Genomic DNA, 15,051 nt, shown 5'->3' on the forward strand with positions numbered 1-15,051 from the left:
TTTCTTGCGCCAAAGCGACGAAGTTGTTGTTGACTGATTCACTTGAAGTCGTTTTTCGGATCGAAATGAACGGATTACAGCGAAAAACATCTCGTTAGAAATTTTTTTTTTAAAGCGCAGGACAGCTAAAATATTTTCTTTACCGTTTGTTAGAAATTTCGCTCCGTAAATCCCGGTGCAAACTTTTGCATATTTAATTTGTAAGTGAAAATGTCTTGCGCGTGTAAATGGTCCTACGTCATGTCGTAGGCCTGTCGTAAGCTTGTCGCATGCGTCGTACTGTGTAAATCGGCTCTTATGTACGCCAATTTTTAAGCCTTGGGATAGAAAGAGTATTAGGTAAATGAAACAACGGACGCAAAAGCAAGAAAAGGAGAAATAAAAAAATATATATAAAACATAACACACAAATTATCTTTCAGTCCTACCTCAGTGAATCACAAAACGTGAAAAGGAAACACCCATTTTATAGTTTATTCATGTTTAACCTGATTTCTTACATTGAGGTTAGAAAGTAAAAGGACATATCGAGAACTCTAGCCAAAAGAACCAAAAGGAAAATAAGAAGCATTCGTTGTTGTTGTTGTTGTTTGGAAGAAAAATAATGTAGGCGCGGGTTAGGAAAAAGCAAAGCTAATCAATAATATTGATGAGACAGGTTGGAAAATTTTTTATCAACTGACAATGTGAACACTTTGGAAATTGACGATCGATCTACATATATTGATTCTTATTTGAATCCTGTCAGATTCAAAAGCCTATCTCTCTTTCGAGTAAGATTCAAAATTCTGGCCTCGCGAATCTGCAAACTTTGCGTCAAATCAACGTCCTCTTGTCTCCCACTTGGATTATGTATGGCAGGACTGGTAAAGCCTTGCGTATCTTCTACTTGCATGACGTTTTCCAGAGAAGAACGGCAATGATTTTCTTCTTGACCACTCGAGTTATCCTCCACTGCCGTGAAATTGAAAGTCATGTCTTGCATTTCTTCGGAACAAGAATTATGTTCAGGTATTTCGATCATCTCGACATCTGCATTACTTTTGTTTTCACCACAGTTAAAAGAAGTTGCAGCATCATCTATAATGTTCATCCCATCCCATACACCACTGTGACCTATCAATTAAATGATGGAGAAATAACGGGCTCGTCAAAATACGGCACAACTCGTAAAAATATACAGCGATACTACACACCAAAACATCTAATAAGAGATTTATTATCCAACTGCTGTAGTCAATAAATTTATCAATGAAAGAGGGAGAGTGTGACGGTTTTGCGTGCGCGCGCCTACCCGTAAGGCAAACAGGTTTTCTACTGTACAAATAACTGTACAATATCTCTGTATATTTGTACTGCTATTTGGACGGTATTCGCTGCAGTTGGATAATGATCAAATATTGATGATTTACTTATCTCCCTCAGGGGCTTTGGCTACAACTCTGACGGTCACCCATTCAAGCGCTTTGAAGAGGAATTCAGATACACCTTCGTTACCTCCTAACCTCTCAGAAAAATATCTCAGGCCATAGCTACTATATACACACAGGCAAATCGAGGCGCTTGCCTCAGTCATCTTTTTCGTTTTTGTTGTTTATATATAGTGATCACTAATACCCTAAATGTTAGGAAGAGAATTTAAACATGGACATTGCCTCAGCCATAATTTTATTTCCATGGACTATTGTGTCAGCCATAATATTTTTCGTGCACAATGCCTCAGTACAATTGATAAGAAATACCACGGTCGAGCCAAATAGAAATAAAAGAAGACTTGATCGTTAGCCCTTAGTTACCCCCCAGTGATACCCTCCTTTTGTCCACTGCACTGATCCCTTGTGCTGCATCCGTACTGTTGAATACCGTGACACAATCTGTGTCACTCAAACTAAATTCCTTTCTGATTAGTGAGTCACACTCATTGTTCCGTGACGTATTTGCTGCGTCAGATTCTAAGTTTAACTTATTCGTACCTTCGTTCATTTCATTTAATTCTGAGCCATCTAGAGCGCCTTCTTGCGTGACACTTTGAATATGGCTCATGACATCCTGGAATCTTGGGTCGATCTTCTTTACGTCCTCGTCTGATAAAGATAACCTTTTCATTTTCTTAGCTTTGAAGCTTTGATCTTTTGGAAATTCATTTTCATCAAATTCAGAGGACGAGGCAGCTCTTTTTCCGCAAGGTGAACAATCCAACCCGATTCCGAACGGAAGCCTAAGTGAAATCTCATCCACGGATCCGTTAGAAGATATCAAAGACAGGCTACCACGGTCCTCTCTTCTGTATTTGTTGTTGTTGTTATAGTTGTTGTTATTCTTACAGTTTATATCACCATCTTTAGAATGGCAGAAAGTTGTCAATTTTACCTCATCCTCTGTCTTCGTCTCACTGCTTGTAACATTATCATGACTGACAACGATGACAGGCGGTGAGACAATGGTTAGCTCTTTACAGCTCTGCTGGGTTTCTCTTCCTGTATTGCCCTTCGAAGAATCCTTCGATGCTTGTTTAACATCAAGTAGAAGCGAAACATCACCTGCAGAGAAAGGAACTTGCTTAAGCATCATAGTCGATCGACGAATTTCAGTTTTCTCCACCCCTTCGATTTTCTCTGCTCAGTCAATGTTAACTCGTCCCAAAGGATGTCATTTTAGCTCCAAAGTTTCAGAGATGAAACAACCATGTTAAGACAAACAATGATGAGAGGGGTAAGGGACATCGTCAAATGTGCAAATACATTCCAATTATCTCCATTATATTGACCAAGCTTTCAGTACAGCGGAAAGATTCAAGTATATTAATCGAATATCAATCGAGCACCCAACCTCTCTATATTACTTTGATGCTGCTGGAGAGTATTTTCACTGCTCTCTCAAACTACTAGCAGTTGTTTTTCTTTTTATTGGCTTATAACTTAACAGAACATGCAGCTCCGTGAGAAAATTCATTGTATCATATAAGCCAGATGCAGATTTTAGCTATTTTAGATTTTAGCTATTTTAATAGCTAAAACATAGATATCCTTGGTCTGCTGTTAAATAATCGAATTTTATTCCAATACTTTAGATTAGATTTTGTTTCTCCTTTTCCTGAAATCCAGGTTTACCTTGATCCGTGATCACGTGATTGGTTGGAAGCTTCCGACCAGTTCTATTTGCATCCGGTAATTCCTGACCCGGAAGTTCTTCATTATAGCTGCTCGTCTCTTGTTGTTCTTTAGCAGGGTCCACCTTTTCTTTTTTCATGCCTTTGAAGAGAGCTTTGACTCGTTTCTGTAAACTAATAATCGCCTTCAACATGCGTCTCTTCCTGTAGTCAGATTCTGCCCGATCAAGTCGACTCTTGATGTACTTGATTCTGGCGATAAGATCCCGTACATTCTCTTGCGTATGCTCTTTTTCCAAACGACTGCACTGCTGTAAGTTTACTGCAGAATGATTACTATCGCTATCGCTCTGGCGAGGAGGAGAACTGCAAAACGCGTATGATTCTTCCGAGTGATCAGTTTTATTGGCCTCCGAAATGACGTTGTCTTCTTTTACAATACGAGCATTCTCTACGGCGCACAAGTTGGAACTCGCATGCGGAGGTGAGACTTCTGCCGTGACTTTACAATCCTACAAATAAACATTCCGTTTAAATTAAACCCATTCGTATAAGCTAACAAACCTGATCACGTTCCCAATACATTTTATTTTCCCATTCCGGTAGAAGCGCGTTTGAATGGTCAGGGCTTTTTTCTTAAAGTTAAGTGAAAAAATGACAAAATCCCCGTTTACTCACACGAACGACCAAAAACACAGTTCGGAGTTCTGCAATGGCTGTCGTGAAACCAAAACCAACAATTGACTACAGATAGAGCGGTTTTCAATTGAGTAATACAAAAGCAAAAACCGACACAACGTGGAATGATTTTTTGAAGGTGTTCTATATTCTTCAGGTACAATGGAAATTTTTAAATTGGAACGTGTTTTTATGTAGCCGATATTTACGTTCCCAATAAAAACACATAAAAACACGTCCCAATGTAAAAATTTCCATTGTAGCTGAAGAAGGCTGGTTTGGCCAGCCGAAATATAGTACACCTTCAAAAAATCGTCCTACGTTGTGTCGGTTTTTGCTTTTGTATTCTTCATTTTATATGTAAAGCCGATTAGATCACTATTGATCCAACGTATACCAGCAGGATCATCGTTCCGGTTGCTTGCTTAAACATTTTATATTCAATTGAGTGTCTTAACCAAAATCAAAGTAAGCACTCTGACCAGTTACAAGGGGCACAGACAATCCGGCGAATCAATCAAAGCTCGAAGTAAATGCATGTTAATCTAGTACTCAGATCTCACTCTGTTGGGCGCTGACCGTGGGAGATCTGGGTTCGAGATTAAATACATATAGCTGATGTGAAGCGCAAGATAACATGTACGGGTGAGTTAAAATCGTTTTGGGTTTTGTTTACGTAACGCGAGTTTTTTAAGTCAATCGTGCAGCGTAGTAATGCTAAACTAATTACCTTTTGATCGATTCAAGCAAAAACCGCTTTGACACGAAACAAAAACAAACGATAATTACTTTCGTCTGCCGACTGAGCTGACAACCCAACAGAGCAAGAAGGAAGAAATAATTTGACCAGTTTTATCCACGTGTGGTTTCATAACCAAGTAATTATAGAAAATGGATTTTTGAAATATAGGACCGCAATGCGTCCAAATGTCACCTGAGTCTTTGTTCGTTGCTAGTCGTCAGGATTCACAGTCGCTATATACGTAATTACATCAAATAGAAGGAATACAATTTGTCAAGTGGCTACGACGGTTCACGTCGTCACCAGATATGGCCTTGAATTGAGCAATTCCCAAACGTTTAAAACTTACCGAGCTATCTTCCTCTACCCTCTTAGTTTCTGCGGAACTCGACACAATTTTACTTTCTTTTGGTGATGTCACAGTAGCATGTTCACAGTCTTTCGCATCAGATCGTTCCTTTGGCTGAATACAGTGGCATTCATGGTCAGATTTTTCGCTCTCACAATTTGCAGGACCAAGCATTTCCTGTGTTTTAAAACCTCTCTGCTTGTTATCAGCAGACAAACAAAGCGTCGCCTGCAGTGGTTTCCTTGTGCGTTTCTGCCCGAGAACTTTGCTGATCGTCGCTTCTTCGCTAGCAGAACGTTTTCTATTGGTATTAACCTGAATTTCGTCAAATGAGCTTTCTTGCAAATGTTTTTCCCCACTGATTTCCACTTTCTTTAATGTAGTTGACTCAGCTGGTTCATAATAAGACCCTTCATGTTTTTGGCTCACATGGGGAACCGTGGCCGCTTTTTCTTGCCGTTCAGATGTGGTTTTCACGCATTCATCTGTGTTACTGATGATCGTTTTGGTCTTTATCTCGCAGGAGTCACGTATTGATGTCCCTATAGGTGCCTTTTTGTCTGATGTGCTCATCACAGGGTCCTTAACTACAGGCACGCTATGAGGTGGACCCCACATAAAGACCGGCGCACTCGAGAGCGGTACATCATTATTGAAAGTTGTTGTTTCATTTGTTGGTACCTGTGTTGAGCTTCGCTCGGGGGCATCTCGTGCTATCAGCGACATGCCACTCTCGATGTTGAACACTGGCCAGCATACTGAAAGAATTCGCGGAAAATTGTCGTAGTCGAAAGCAATCCCAGAACGAAATACCAGTGCAGATGGCTGAAAACTAGGGTCAGCAAGGCTACTTTGGACACTAGGAACAGTAGCTGGGGAGAAAAGAGATTTCAATTAATCGCGCTTAGATGAGAAGCGAGCTTGAAATGCCTGCAAATTCTTGCTTGTCTAATGATTTCAAGTTGACTATGAGCGATAAGAGATGAGGAAATTTTTTCTGGTTCTTCTCAATGGTTCCAAAAGCGTCCAATATACTTACCGTGTGGCGGAAACCGAAGTAATAAAATAATTTCTAATCGAAAGGACATCATAATGCAACGAACTGATCAAAACTCAAAACAAAAAACGCAAGCTTTTGCACGCTTTAAACCTCAGGGTAACACAGGGTAACTAACTTACCAGCGGTGATTTCTTGAGAGCGGCTTGTAGAACCATCCATTGGCAAGACTACCTGGCTCGCCCCAGTTGACGGATGGGAAACGTTGGAGGATGATCTCCTTGCAGCCTCGCTGCTCGAAGAAGAGGCAGATGTTATATCCATCGTGATTATTACCTGGCAAATAGAAGATGGCTCCACTAACTAAAAGTGATTGTGAGTTTTATTTCCCCATTCCCTGCTCTTTAAAACCGAGGTCGTAAGACTGGTAAGAGATCAAAAATAACTGTATTTTCATTTATTAGGTTTAGACAGAGCGCATTCTTGGATAACTTTGTTCGTGGAGGTCAAACCTACTTCGAAGATTCCTAACAGCTATCGATGAAAGACTCTGAGCGTTAAATCTATTTGCTATAGCCTACGTGTAGCCGATGGGTACGGCTACACGTAGGCTAACTTGCTAGGGACAATCCTGACCATCTCGTGAGAATATGAAGGGCTTTTCTTCGAGGCTGCCACATTGGTTCTGTTATCCTTTAACACTTATTCAAACTTAAAAAACGATTCTCGAATCTGATTGGTTGTCAGCGGAGCTTATTATGCTTTATTAGGACAGCGTATGTGTCACGCTTGAATGAATTTGACAGCACACGTCATGAACACGTGCTCTTTCTGACAATTAAATGGCTTTCTTTCCAGGCGGATCTCAGTTGTAATTATTATATTTTTATTCGCCGAAAAACTTAACCCATTTTGTTTTTGGCAAATTTTTCTCTAGTGCGATTGACGGTTCATGGACAGGATTTACTGCTGTCAAATTCTAGTTATGTTAATAGACGTATTGTTAATCATGGTAGCTCTCTCTATGGTAAAATAGAAATTCTGCATGTAATTCTTTTTATTTCGGTTTTTTTATCTCTCTTATTTTAAGAGCCCGAAATGGACACCGCTTAGTCATGTTACTATTGTTACTATGTTACTTTCGATATCCTTAATATCTCGAGGCGAAAAAGAAACTTCTTATAAGGTAGTTGACCATTTTTGCATAGACCATATAACCGATTTATTCACAAAAACACCGGCGTTGTTTTAAGTACGTGCTAAATTTCAATTCGATCTTTTTGCCATACCCCAAATAAAATACACAAACCATAGAAGATATGTTTTGGGGGTTACTGAAGTCCGTTCACACTAATACTATCCAGAGTGGAAGACATGTACATTTGAAAATTGATCCCTACCGCATAAGTGTGGCCGATAGGCACAACTCGGTAGAGGTAAAATGCATCAACAAAACAACGCAATAGTGTGAACATAGCATTAAATCATTTCGCGAATTCAAAATTTTCAAATAGGTTTTAAAAATTCTCATAAAAAATTGTCACTATAAATCATTAATTTTAACCGAGATATGAAGCAGGGAATAACAAGATGAGTCAGAAATCATTTAGAACATAATTAACTCACCTTCACTAATCCGTTTAAAACATGGTATGTTTCTTATCTTTTCACTCCAGCAATCTTTCAAATTCTAACGGAATTTAAAGGAAAATGAAATAAAATAAATAAAAAAATCTTAACTCACCTTCACTAATCTTTTGAAAACAAGGTATGTTTCTTATCTTTTCACGCCAGCAGTCTTTTAAATTCTAACGGAACTATGAAAGACGCGTTTTCGTTGTCCGTTGAAATGGTCCTTTATCATTCTGAATTCTGTCGCACAACGCTCTATACGCGTGGGGCTGACGACACAATGAGATTCTGCGCGCGCGGCTGAGTTGGTTTGATACGGAAACAGTGATGGCCTGGGGAGAGAATGTGCACGCCCGCAAGCAGGCTCCCTATACTTTTAAGGTAATTCCTCAGAATTAAAAGTTGCCGATAAATTTTTTTGAAACTTCCTCTGAATGTTCTCTTCTAAGCACTGCTTCGAAAAATACAATAATCAAAGGAGATCTATGGCCAAACTCGTGGATTAGGTAATCTAGAGATGAAACATATTGGTGAACTTGCGATTACTGGTGTATTATTAAATGCTGTTAAAACAAGCCGGGTTTGTACCATGCAAGGTCGCACTTAACTCACAAAGTGTAGGCTTTTTTCGTTGGCTTTTTTTTTTTTGCACACATATCACAAAGACATACGTCCAGAATAGCTTGGGTGGCAAATTTGCTGCAAAACATGGAGTGGTAAAGGCTAAGGGTTCTTGGGTCACAGAGGACACTCCTGCCCAACAAATCATAGAGTACTCTCCCCCCTCCCCCCCTTCCCTCACACCCAGATCTTAATGTTGATCTGCCTGCTGGAAAAATTTGCATGCAGTCAAGTCGTACGAGTTCACAAACGTTTTTCATTGCATTTCATTCAAGGTTTTAGGTAAGGTTTCTTATGAGACAGCACCTCTTTTCCAATATGGAACCGCTTGTCTCTATATATATTGCACGTAAAATATATCAAAATAAGTAGACTCTTTTGCAAACATTTTCAGCGTTGATCCGGCAAATCTGTCTATTATAAATATGTGTTCCAACAATAATAATAACAGCTTCATTGAAGTGTCAATGTAATTAGTATTAACTAATAATTGGAGACAAGCTCACAGGGGTCACAGTCTTTCCCTTTGTTATCTTTTCAATCAGGAAGCAAACGTGTAAACAAAAGACAGGTAAAAATAATTTAAGCTTATCAAAATCAAGTATTTGGGAGTGTCTTTCCAAGTTTATGTGCATTTCACATCCCACTTAGAGTTCAGATCAATGTACTAAAATAAACAAGACAATTATAGAGAACACAACTCGATACCGGTTGAATATGGACAACAACATGAAAAACTTAAGTGTTTAAACTGCAAAGCGGTGAACGAAGGTCCTGCTTGATTGAACGTTGGATCTCACAGCAGATCTAATGAGCCAAACTTGAAAAGTAAAACGATAATACGCCACTACTGCAAGGCTGACACAACGTCGTAGAGTTAAAACAATATTTCGGCTGGTCTCAGGTTTAGATGTTACTAAATTATAAAAAATGAAATTACAATATTATACAATGGTGCCGATGTTTGTTTTGTATTCAATGGCTGTTTCGTTCATTAAAAGTTGTTCGTTTCGCTCATATAAGCTCATTAAGGTCGAGGAATAAGACACGTTCTCATCAAAGCTTACCACATTAGCTTTTCAGGTCACTTTCCAGCAAACAAATGCACATCTCCTAGTCATTTTGAACGCCTGGACGACTCAAATGCTCCTGAAATTCAGCCTTCAAGTTGGCCATAGTACTAATTCGAACTTTCGAAGTCAACTCCACTTCAATTAATTTAGCGAAACACCTAATATTAATGGTCGTGTAAAAGCTACAAAATCATCAATATTCGGGCTGGCACGATGCACGCATTGAGTAGTAGGCTCGCACTGACTGCACGATTACTATTCCAATATGGCGTCGGGCGCGGTTACTATTCCAACATGGCGCCGGACTCGGGCGCTCTCGTTCGGGCCGACTAATTACGAGCAGTGTCTACACCTGAGTGAGTGAGTGAGTGAGTGAGTGAGTGAGTGAGTGAGTGAGTGACACATTTGCATATCAGAGTTCCCGCAACAAACACGTTTCTACGCTTCGCGTATCCACCAGTTTAAAAAAGATAGGTCGCCTTACTCGCTTACGAGATATGATGGGCCAATCTTACCCCATTTATGCCTAACCACGCGCGTTATTTCTTCAGTTCACGTTACATTTTGTGGTAGCTGGCATGGGAGCAAAGGTCATTAAAGCAATACTTGAAAAAATCTTGACATAGAGAAAGTCTCGGGTACTTGGCACAATGTAATATAAAATTTTTGGAAAAATCACTCAATTCTAAACTCTATTGACTCAATACATTTCTCGAATCGTTGTTTTGAAAGTCTTAATTCGCATCTTCGAGTGGTGGTTTTGTGCACTCTTTTAGCTATATCTTTTTTTCCTTCCGAGCATTTTTAACTCAAAGTACCAAAATTATACAATTAAAATATCGGTCACGATGCTCGTTTAAGAGGAAACGAGCATTTATTTCGCTGTCGAGCATAGCTTGAGGGAAATCTCAGTTACGTTGTGTACGTGCACGCGCACACTTCGATAATTAATTACTCCGCGAATATTTGAATTGACTAAATTCACACAGGAAGTCGGTTATGCCGAGAAGCGCGCGCTAGTTTTTGATTGGTGAACCTGTTGACAGCAATTTACAGTTGATGAAATCGAATCACATGAAAACTGGTGGGCGTAACGCGAAAAGCCCGGTTCTTATAGCAGGCATTTCCTTACCTCCTTCCCCGCGTTTTTCTGCATCCGTAACCCTTCCTCTTCCTCGTTTATGCCTACAACGCAGGCTAGTGCGCGCGCTAATGACGCAATAATCGTGCGCAGTGGGGATGCGCAATGCAATATTGAAGGCCTGGCAAACATTGGTTCTTGTTATGTTTCCCGGGGTGGCTCAATTAGCGGGAAGCAAACAAAATGTTTTGCCGCCCCGGTGGCCAAACGAGGAGACATTGTTTAAGAAAACATAGGGTCTGGCCTGCTCATTATAATCAACTGACTTTCGGAGAAGCCTGGGGAGACTTCTTTTTCTGTTCCAGGGCCTGTTCCCTCATAAATTGTTATAAACATTTTACTTTGGTTGGAGCTCATTTTTCTTGGAAATCTAGCTGACCAGTATTTCCGCGGCTTGAAAAGACATTAATTTGTAAAAAAGACGTATCGGCGGCTAACAAACGCTATTTTTCTCATATTTAAAATTCGTTTCCCACCGGAGTCGATGTAGATTTCACCGAAGGGAATTCAAGAAAATCGCAAATAAAGCCATATAAACAGTGAAAAACGTATTTGTTTGGTCATTTTTAATTCAAGACTAAAAGCTATGATATTGACAGAGATGATTGTACAATACTATTTTATCATGATCCAGTATGGGATAAGTTTGAGAAAACTGAGTGTAAGACAAATTGTTGAATGTTAAACCAGCTTTTGAAATACAACACTAGCGAGCGCAACGAGATAATTGATTACGCTGTTTAAAATAATTAATAAAAAAATAAAAAATAAAAAGAAGTCATTACAGTAACTTGAAAGTAAAAGACTTACTCTCCTTCCAAACAGTAAATGAAACATTGCTGCACTTACTCACTCGCCTAGCTGATTCTTTCGAAAAGTGACCCCGGGAAAGATTTTCAAATAGAACTAACAGAAATGAGTTGATGTTACTGACTATTACGACACCGTTAGTTTAAACTACCAAACGGATTATTTCCTGTCCGAAAAACTATCCACTTCTGCTTCATACTGGTATTTATTTACTGACTGGATATAAAATCTAATCTGATCTACACCGAGTACTTAATTACACAAAGCTGATTGGGCACGGTTCTAATGATTAAATAATAAAGCCGACTCAAGATTCATTGCGTTCACCGTACAACGATACAGCAAATGAACTAGGCTGAGTCTACTTCAGGTCAAAAGTATGGACGGTTAGCTGTTTTTTTTTAGCTCAGCCATTTCTTTTGTGCTGCTCCTTTATAGGTCAAAACAGTGCCAACATTTAATATGACCGGCTAAGTACCTTCGCTCGTGCACAAAATGTTCCTTCTCCTATTGAAATTCTTTTCAAAACTAACCATATTTTTTTTTAGGTTTCCATCAATGAAAATATATCTTCTGAGTTCTGACTTTGCGAAGTCGTTTTCATGATATTAGGGAGTTTTAGCAATGATATGCGATGACGGCGACGCCGTCTCAACTGTGCAGATTTTTTCAGTACGCCAGTCGGGCTGAAAACATGCTCAGGCTAAATATGCAATGACAGCGTTCAATTGCAAAGGAAGATACGAAAAATTAGCCATTGCGGTTCGCATTATCCAAAATACGTAGAACTTGGTCATTTCACGTTGTTGTTTTGCGGAAGACGGCTTAGAAATGTACCAAGATTTCAAACGTACGCGCAGAACATTGTGCAGAACTATTGTTCTCACCATTAAACCTTCTGTTTGGTGTGTGTTCTCGTTGCCGTCGCCGTCGCCGTCGCCGTCCCCGTCGTGACTTGCTAAAGCTTCCTATTGCCTCTTAAAGACGCTCTTCTGTGGAATCAGTTTCAATCTCAACGGGAAAAGGTGTTTAAGGTGGTTGAACACAGTTTTTGATACCTGTGTTTTCATCCACCTTTTTCTCTAAAATCGTTGATCCCTCGGTCGTCAAAAATGGCAGCAAGCAGGTTAACAACACAAACTATGCTTTTTTGATGGTTAAGCTGACGTATGTGTCGTTGCCAGGCCTTTAAAATCGGTTTTGCTTAGTTGTAGAAAATCTAGTCATTAGATTTTCTTTATAATTTGCATGTAACAGGTTTTTAACGATTCTCACAAGTTAACACGATTTTGCTAATAATTTAACAGAGAGATCTTTAATTATCCCTTGTTGAAGGCTCACTGGAATATCTAGAATTTCCTTAGTAATTAAAGTTCAGTTATTTTCAATACTCCAATTACTTATTTCCTAAAGTATTTTCGTGCCAAATTTTGTGAAATTCTAATGAGTGGTTCTCGAGAAATAGGCGTATCTCCGAGAGTGCAATTTTTCATTCAATCGCACTTTTTTGACTTACTACGCATGCGCTGCATTTAACTGGGGTCTTTCGGTAACAAAGAAAAAGCTGAGAATTGCTGGGTTCTTTGCATCGTTACCTTTTCTAACATATCTTTGTAATAAAAGACTAAAGCCATCAATACACTGCGTTCAATTATAGAGAAAAATAGCACAGATAGTGCGGGTGTTGAGTAAATAAAATGATCGCGCTATTGACGGCATGTTTGTTTTTTGCAATCCTTGTGCGCGCGCTGAATTGCATCAGCCAAAGCGCACGCGAAAACTGTGTTCGGCCACCTTAAAAGAGTCCTCAAAAACGTTCAAAAAACCTTCCGCAGCTCGTTGCGAATGTCAGTCTTCATAAACAAACATATGAAAGCGTTCACTGCAGGGTTAAGAAAGACCAACAGGGAAGTCGCGAGCAGAGCTGCGTCAGAAACTTCACAGATTTCAAAATGACGGCATGATGTCAAGACCGCAGAGAAAAACCAGCAAAAGACATAAAAGAACACCAACGCGGCTGTAACTCCTAATGATTTATTCGCTCTGTAGTTTGGGCGTTTCCTGCGTTTGCGATGAATTGAATCAGTCGACGCCGCGCTTAGTTGAATTAGTTGCAAACCAATTTGCCGAGTGTGTTTTCGGCGTATTGCAAAGATACGGCCATGGACGACAACCATTATTAAGCATGGTACTAGTTCGAAAACTAGCAGTTGCACCGCGCGGAATATTTTGTTTATTTGCACGATGGCTGCGCCACTTTCGGCAAACATCAAACAGAACGGAACGACTGACACAATGGCGGGTACCACCCAGGAGAGAATTATCCACTGCTTAACACGGGGCACCACCATGATCTGGTACCTCATCGGAAATTCGACTGCGGCCAAACGATCAAGGCTCATCACACAGACATTGGCAATCGATACATAAACGACAAGATCAGAGAGTACCCATTGCACGTCATTGTTGCAAGACAGCCAAACTTTGCACATCATAGTAGATGGTATCACCACTACTCCGAAGAACAAATCGGACACTGCCAGCGAAAGAATGAACCAGTTGGCCGAATAATGAAGTCTTGAGGACTTAATGATGATCACTGCAAGAACTCCGTTCGCTAACAAGATAAGAACCTCGATTAAAGCAGCGCTTATCCAATACCAAGGATCGGTGATACTTTTTGAACTGTGCAGTATATCAGCGCTCATGTTTGTAGATGTGGGAACCTTGCCGAGAGACTGTGGTTGATCCATTCCACTTGATTGAAGAAGCGTTCTGTCCAGTTTTTCTTGTCTCTTTTCAGTATTTTAGAATCTCCCCTGAAAAAGAGCCCGGACTAAAGACACAGTAATTGTTTTTTTCCGAAGATCCTTTTCCCCTCAATATTGTAGTTTCAGTGGTTTTCGGGCTTCTCGACAGAAATATTGAGCTATGAAGACCACGAAAAGAGGTTTCAACCTGAAGGGGCAACGGAGAAAAACCTTCAATCTCTAAGCGCGGTTTAAAGTTAAAAGACGAAGTGTCTGAATTAATATACTTCGGAACATGACAGTTGTAATAACAAACAGTGAAACATGATCGGTTTTTTAATCTTTTTTGTTTTTTTACAATTAGCAGGTATTTTGCATATGAAACATACTTGAGATGACACATCCTTGTCAACGACTTCAATTCTTTAAGTCATAGAAATAATTATTATGAACATTTAAAAGAGATTTTTCGCCAAAGTATCTCTAAACAGAGCTATTCTGCAAGCTTTCTCACCGATACCTGTTTTTCTATTCAAACCTGTGTCACATAACACATTTCGAAACTCGCACCAATCAACCTAGTGACAAGTCAAAAACCTTTTAAGAAAACGTCGTGAAAAGATCTCCGACGGTTTACTTATGCTAATGCTAAAATGAAAGCCATCAACAGAGGCAATATTCGGACGTGCTTCTTCGGCTTTAACGACCAGAAATTAACGTCACTTGTCTATGTCCACAATAATTAGAGAAGGCAGACATCACTCTTCCATAAAAAAAAAAAAAAATTCTCCACAATCGTAGCAGAACAGTATAGAAAATATCACCGTTTTAAAAGATGTTAACATTTCATTACTTTGATTAATAGCCAGAGAGCATGTTTATATAAGTCACAGGTGAGGGTAAATACACGTTTTAAGATATTATTGTTTCAAAAATTACGATGTTAAATATGTCTTCAAGATATAATTCTTTTTTTAATTGGGTTTCAAAGAAAGCGAAATGGCTTCGACTAATAAAGACAACTCGTTGACTGAGGGAAAAAAATTCACACAGAGAGAGCAATACCATGACGTCGAAAAAAGAGGAGTGATGAAAACGAGAAAATTCGTGCTTGCGCAGCTGATATCTCTTCCGTTTTAACGCGCGAGA

The 15,051-nt window shown here is 39.5% G+C and overlaps 2 protein-coding genes across 2 annotated transcripts; both read right to left on the reverse strand.

The window, feature by feature from the left end:
* Window positions 1-1,588: 1,588 nt before the first annotated feature.
* LOC145493139 (uncharacterized) lies at window positions 1,589-6,526 on the reverse strand. The gene is made up of 4 exons (XM_081472534.1): window positions 6,058-6,526; window positions 4,879-5,750; window positions 3,111-3,621; window positions 1,589-2,540 (listed from the first exon to the last, which is right to left on the reverse strand). The coding sequence occupies exons 1-4, from the start codon at window positions 6,197-6,199 to the stop codon at window positions 1,789-1,791; spliced, it is 2,277 nt and encodes a 758-aa protein (XP_081328660.1). The 5' UTR covers window positions 6,200-6,526; the 3' UTR covers window positions 1,589-1,788.
* A 4,621-nt stretch (window positions 6,527-11,147) lies between these two features.
* LOC145492913 (beta-4C adrenergic receptor-like) lies at window positions 11,148-14,320 on the reverse strand. Its single transcript, XM_081472290.1, has one exon. It carries the CDS (start codon window positions 13,903-13,905, stop codon window positions 12,970-12,972), a length of 936 nt encoding a protein of 311 aa, XP_081328416.1. The 5' UTR covers window positions 13,906-14,320; the 3' UTR covers window positions 11,148-12,969.
* Between the last annotated feature and the right edge of the window lie 731 nt (window positions 14,321-15,051).

This window comes from Orbicella franksi, chromosome 7 (genome assembly GCF_964199315.1).
Source record: "Orbicella franksi chromosome 7, jaOrbFran1.1, whole genome shotgun sequence".
NCBI classification, from domain to species: Eukaryota; Metazoa; Cnidaria; class Anthozoa; order Scleractinia; family Merulinidae; genus Orbicella; species Orbicella franksi.

Bases quoted from the DNA above. Each gene is read 5' to 3' on its own strand.
- LOC145493139 (XM_081472534.1), bottom strand. From the start codon at position 6,199: ATGGATATAACATCTGCCTCTTCTTCGAGCAGCGAGGCTGCAAGGAGA. The intron at 5,751-6,057 runs GTAAGTTAGTTA...TTTTCTCCCCAG, and splicing joins CTCTCAAGAAATCACCGCTG to CTACTGTTCCTAGTGTCCAA. The intron at 2,541-3,110 runs GTAAACCTGGAT...CTTTCTCTGCAG, and splicing joins TCACGTGATCACGGATCAAG to GTGATGTTTCGCTTCTACTT.
- LOC145492913 (XM_081472290.1), bottom strand. From the start codon at position 13,905: ATGGATCAACCACAGTCTCTCGGCAAGGTTCCCACATCTACAAACATG.